Below are 6,124 nucleotides of genomic sequence, written 5' to 3'. Positions count from 1 at the left end.
CTGTTTCTTTTTCTCTCCTCCAAGAAGAGCAGAGGGGGGAGGAGAGGAGGAAAGCGACTTTCAGTGGGTGTTTGAAATCCAGCCAGGATCAAAACTGCCGCATATATAAAAGTCAAGTTTTCTACGATTGACAAGGAACCATATAGTAGGTATTTCTGCCAACAAATAAGGATTAGTGACATCTCGAAGGAAAGAGGCTTCAAGACGTGAGACCAAGAAACACCACTCTCTTTAACTCTTTGCCTCAGTTCCTTAGTTACTTCATACAGCAACTCTATGGAACTGAGAGTTTTGCCACGACCGATGAATCACAGGACACGCGTTTATCACTTCCCACTCGCTTGCGTGCAGTGCCTCCTCCCAGCACCTTTCCCACCTGCTTACAGAAACACCCATGCTCGAGCATCTGTCCTCACTCGGATGGGATATGACCGACCCCTCTCCTGCGTCCTCCATTATCTCACCCTCACCAGACCGATAACATTCTGCATAAGCCTCCCCTGTTGGGGGCATATGAGAAAATGGCCATGCAACCAGAAGAGAAGTCTCTTCTCCCTCCACGCAGTTAGGACAAAACTGGAAGAGAAGCACTCCCTCCCACCACGCGGTTTTGGCTGTGGGAGCGGAAATGAGGGCTCCACTTCTTGCACTCGGCATGGGCAAGATGGCAGCGCCCATGCCATGGCACAGTCGTCATGTGGCTGCAATTCTACAGCAGCTATACGGTAGGGGCTATCCTGTGTCTCTTCCCCCATCTCATGGTGGGAATCTACCAACCATCCCTCTGTAACAACCATGCGATCTGCGCCATGCGCCCAACTCCCCAGATCCTGCGCACCCACAAAAATTCGGCACGGAATCGCCAGGTATCTCGTTTCTCTCTTGTTGCTGGCCGAGGGAAGATAGCGCCGATTCAAGCAATGCAATTTCTCCTTCCCATATTCTTTCCTCCCACGGTCCCAGGGCTCCCCCAGATCGCCATTTCTGCACCCAGTTTCTAGGGGGTTTCTGTGCCTATCACGGTTTGCAGGGGGGGACAGGAGGGTTGAAGTCTACCTCTGTGGACAGGTTTGATTTCCTTTGCGCCATCTTTGGGGCATCCATGACTTCTGTCCATATACCTAAGTTTCTAAAGGCTTCCACATCCCCCGACATTGCTTTTTCTCACATAGTCCTTCCAATTTTTTGCTGAGCTGTTTTCTGTGCTCTGTCTTTTCAGACAGTAGATATCAGAGTGTGCAGAGAGGGCTCTGTTGGAATCTGTCTTGACTCCCTGAGCCCCATTTTTCACAGGAACAGATGGATGGAGAAGATGCAGCAGAATAAATAAGTGCAGGAAGAGAGCTTTTTTGCATTTCATGGTATTAGGTGGTGCAGCATTATAAATGTGGATGATTCTGACCATGGCAGTTACAGTGCCATTATAGTGATGCTTCAGTGATCTTTAAAATTCTGCTCTCTTAATTGAACTGATCTCGAGAACATTCTCTTGTTTACTGGAAAAATAACTTACACTGCAACTTAAAATGTTTTGTTCTTGCTTGCCCTACAGAACACTTGGGGTTTTATTTCTTTGAAAGCCACTTTCAGTTGTTTCCTTCTCTGATGGTACCTATTGAGCAAAGTGTTTTATCCCTGTTTGTCTGTTTGGCTGCATTAGGGCAGCCTGGCTTTTAAGGACAGCATAGTTCCTACATGAGAATTCTTCCAGCAAAACCCAGAGTAACTCCCTTATTATCAGGAAAGATTTATATCCTACTCAATAAAGAAGAAAAAAAATTTAGAGAGTAATGGGTTTTGTTGATGGAACTAATAGAAATAACTGTACTTACCATCAGCATTTGCCATTAATGTATTTGTGTTACTGTCCAATACCTGTTGCCAGCAGGCTTTATACATTTATTTAAATAGATACAAGCAATTTCAGATCTGAGGATAAATGTTGTGGGGTTTATTTTGCTCAAACGGAGCTTGCATTTTTTAATGGAAGTTATGGCATAGTGTTATACTAAATGTCTTTTGGACTCTGATCTTGAAGAGATAGTATTATGACTGTCAGATTTTGTGTGCAAAAGTTATGATGAACATACACCATCGCCTGGAAAGAATAAAGAATAGAAATTCAGGAATGAAACACAGTAATATATAACTCTAATTTCTAACCAAAGGCTTTTATTACAAGGTAAATTTTTGCCAATATTTAATATATACCTGAAAGTTCAGCTGGTTAAAACCTTAGAATGAAATGTGAAACAGGAAACCTTTTGCTTTCTTAAATTTTACATAAATTAAATTTCCAATTTAAAAAAAAAAAAAAAGAAACTTCTTTCCTTTTAATAGATGTAACTATAATTTCAGTAGAAAGAAAATAATGAATTAATACTTAGGTGATTATTCCTCAAAAGTATCACCCAAACACTTTTCCCTTTTGTATAGTATTGTCAGTGAGATCACTGTGGAATGACGGATAGAGTTAAGCCTAGAGGGGATTCATAATTTTAGGGTAAAAAGCAGATGCAACTCCCTGGACAGACTGAGTTTGACGTGCTCCCCAAGACAGCAATAAACATCTGCTCAAAAAACAGAAAAGAGTGTGGAACCAAGTGGAGAGTACGTGGCTCCCTCCATTCTAATCCCAGCAGAATGGGAGAACATTGTGGTACTGAGACCATGCAGTGCCTGCCTGACAAGGGAGAACATCTGACAAGATGTTCTGCTGCTGAAACCAACAGTGACATCAAACCCCCTCCTCAGATGCCAAGCCACAACCACCACCCCCTCCCATTACGTAGACCAATCAGAAATAAAAGGTATCTGTGACTGGAGTCGCTCAAACTCCACCCAGACACAAAGTAGTATAAAAAGTAAGTTGGGGACAGGGGAAAGTGGGAGAAGACCTCCACCAAAAGGGCTGGGACCAGTCGAGGGGCAGAGTCCATCTTCCCCTGCAGAGGGACACCTTGGGTGAGAACCACACTCTACTTGCATTAAATGCTGCTTTTAGAACTGGGGCTTTTGCTTGGGCTTATCCCATAGCTTATTAGCAGATTGCTTCCTATCAGAGCTTGTACTTGCTTAATATCTGTACCAATGGATTGTTTTAAAACATATTTTTAAAAATGTTTTTAAAAAAAATTAAAAAATGTTTTTAAAACATTTGAACCTCTTTAACCTGTCACAAATTCTATTAATGAAAAGTGTTATTCCATTAATTGTTAAAGTGAGTCCTTGCAGTTGCAGGGAGCAGAAAACACCTTGCCAGGACCTGCGGAGGGGTCTTTGCTCTGTTGAGTCCCCCCTAACAAAGATGGTCGAGGTGCCCTCTGACCTTGTGCCTGTTGGTGAAGGGTCTCATTACGAGATGCTGATGGACTGTCGGACACCAGGGGCTCAACTTTCCTGGGGGCACTGAGAGGCAAAAATCTAAACTCCCACCTTTCACGATGACTATCGGAAAATTTCATTTACTGTTGTCAGAAATGCAACCAAGCTCCTCCCTCCATCCCTCTCCCCAAGCAATCCTAATACAAAACAGCCTTTCTGCGTGGCAGATAGCCAGGGAGCAAAGATGTTGTTGGGAATAGAAGGGTGAAAGTGAGAAAACAAAGACTTTCTGTCTCTTTGGAGATAAAAGTCAGACAACATTAGCTTCAGAAAGCAGAGTGAAGGTATTTTATTTTGAAGGGGATGTTGCAAGTATTTTCAAGTTATTAAATATTTTTATACTTTGTGAAATCTCAGTTGCTTATTTTCTTATTTTATATCTATGTATATTTGATCAAAATATTCAGGGATGGTTGTGTGCATGTGTGTCTCTATGTATATTAAAAACATACGTTTTTAACTCTTACATGTAGTTTTATTTGAGGTACAGTGAGCATCTGCATAAGAAAATGTACCTTTAATGCAGAATCACTACATGGCTGTAAATACGCAGCTCTTCATGTAATATCCATGTGTCAGGAAAAAATTTTACCGAACATTGATATATTTCTCATATTAATAACTGACTGCTTTTTACCATGCTTTGTTGTCTCAGCTTATACATGGCATTCCTCAAACTGGCTGTAGCCTGTTTAGTCTTTGTTATGTTGACGTAGTTAATTTTCTTCACTTACACAAGTCTGGAATGTCTTTCTCACAGAAATACTGGAGGGTGATTGGTGATCAAAAGAACCCACAAAACAAGCCAGTGGTAGATATTTATCCAAACAATCCAAATCAAAATGTTTTCTTGGATTTGGGGGAAAAGTGGGAACTGGAGAATGGGGGACAAAGTGTTAGGTGGAAGAAATGGCCATGAATTTTAGGAACAGAAGTAGTTCTTTAAAATGTCCGAATTTGATTCTATAAAGGAGTAAAATCTATTAGATCTGCTAACTGAGATGGAAATAAAAATATGTGATCAGACAGCAGAAGTATTTACTCTTTATGAAAAAAGGGTAGGTGATAAAAGTAGCTTTTGGCAGCACAGCACAAAACAGAGAGAATTCCTGTCCTGTTTCCTAAGGTGTTGCTCTGAACTGCTTTCTCAGTTTTGTTTATTCCAGATGAAGGGACAAACACAAGTTCATTCCCCTGTGGAAAAATCCACTAAATGCATCCTAAAACAAAACTAAGCCATTAGTTTGCTCTTTATTTTTTTCAGATCCAGGTGCTCACAGGAAATATTGAGTGGGTGGCTCTGGACAAGGGAATGGATGGAAATAAATTGGGACAGAAGTGGTTATAATGTGAGCTGAAACTAGACTGAAAGATGAATAAGGACATTTTTATATTTATGTTTGTACTAGTTTTCCTATCTTCAGAAACTCCTCAAAATGCCCCTTACTGACATTTATGTCTTACTGTGCAGTTCTATGAGTTTAAGTTTCACTTTTATGATTGTTGGAGATCTAATGGTCAATAGTTTGATTGCTGTTACCTTGCCACACTTTAAAGGAACTCTACGTGCTTTTAGGGAGCTGAAAGGAGTTCTGAAATTTGCATAAATGGAACCAAATCAAGGAGTTGTGTATAAGGCTTTAATTTTCATTTTGTTTCTCAATACAAAGGTCTAAATCTGTTAGTTATCATCTCTAGTGATAAATCATTACCCCAGGAAGCATCTTGTAAATTGTCTCTGAAATACTGTATTAATAGATTCATTTCTTGGCATTACTTTGCTCTTCTAGAAAATTGTCCTAAAGCCCAACTTTTATCTTGGTAAATTTTAATAGAAAATTGTACTTAAGTAGTGCCCTGTGTCTGCTTCATTTAATGACTTGTTCACCCTTTTCTATTGCTTTGCACAGCATTTGTTCAGTAAATTTCATCAATCTCTGTGGAATTCCTTGGGTTTTGTCTTGAAAAGCTTCTGTGTCATTTTTGCAGTCCCCAAAGTCAGCCTTAAGCCAGTTAGACAAACCTCAAAGCAGGGCTAGCTCTGTACACTGAGTTCACTACCTCTCAAGAGGAGAGAAATAAGTAATTTCCACTTTCATTTTAAAGAAGAAGTTGAATTTGATGAGGTGTTTTTGTATCCCTGACCCTGCTGACAGTGGTACTTCAGTACCTGAAGGTCCCCAAAGCACATTTGTATCTGTTACTGATGGACCACTGTCTGCTATGGGACCAGAGAGATCAAGAACTGTTGCAGCATTTTCAATTCTGAACTGAATTTAAATGGGAATTTCTTTCATGTCCTGTATTGTGTGTTATTACATTTTCCAAGTCTGTTCTCCCAGGTTCTAGAAGAAATCACATTCAGTTGTCCTTTGGCTGCTTCAGGGAACACTGGCTCTGTACCTTCCCTCTCAGAATCAGTAACTGGGAAGACTCTTCTGTCTAATGCAAAGACTGAAATTCTTTCTAAGGGTAACAACACTTTACCTCAGTGTCTTGACTAAAAAATTCAGCTGCTTCAGCAGCCAATGACGAGGTGGTTGAGTTCAGCTGAGCTTCAGGAATTCTGAGTTGTTAGTCTGTCTTTTTGAAATGTTTTAGTCATCTGTACCACAAGGACTTTTTTCAGTCACATATTCTTAGCTTCCTCTTTCCTAACCCAAGTCACAGCCTGTAAATACTTGGCAGTTGATGAAAAGCCAAAAAGTCCATTCTTCTCTATGAGCACCAGAATGTGGCT

The 6,124-nt window shown here is 40.5% G+C and overlaps 1 protein-coding gene across 1 annotated transcript in view; it reads left to right on the top strand.

Annotated features, from left to right (window-relative positions):
* Positions 1-695: 695 nt before the first annotated feature.
* Positions 696-6,124, top strand: part of LOC114069650 (sodium channel protein type 5 subunit alpha-like) — a 43,104-nt gene continuing 37,675 nt past the window's right edge. The window contains 1 exon segment of the mRNA XM_027906590.1: positions 696-866. Within this exon segment, the coding sequence (XP_027762391.1) occupies positions 696-866 (171 nt within the window).

Source organism: Empidonax traillii, unplaced genomic scaffold (assembly GCF_003031625.1).
Source record: "Empidonax traillii isolate 1590-97213 ecotype Southwest subspecies unplaced genomic scaffold, ASM303162v1 scaffold1325:size547790, whole genome shotgun sequence".
NCBI classification, from domain to species: Eukaryota; Metazoa; Chordata; class Aves; order Passeriformes; family Tyrannidae; genus Empidonax; species Empidonax traillii.
This window is presented reverse-complemented; position numbering and strand designations above follow the sequence as displayed.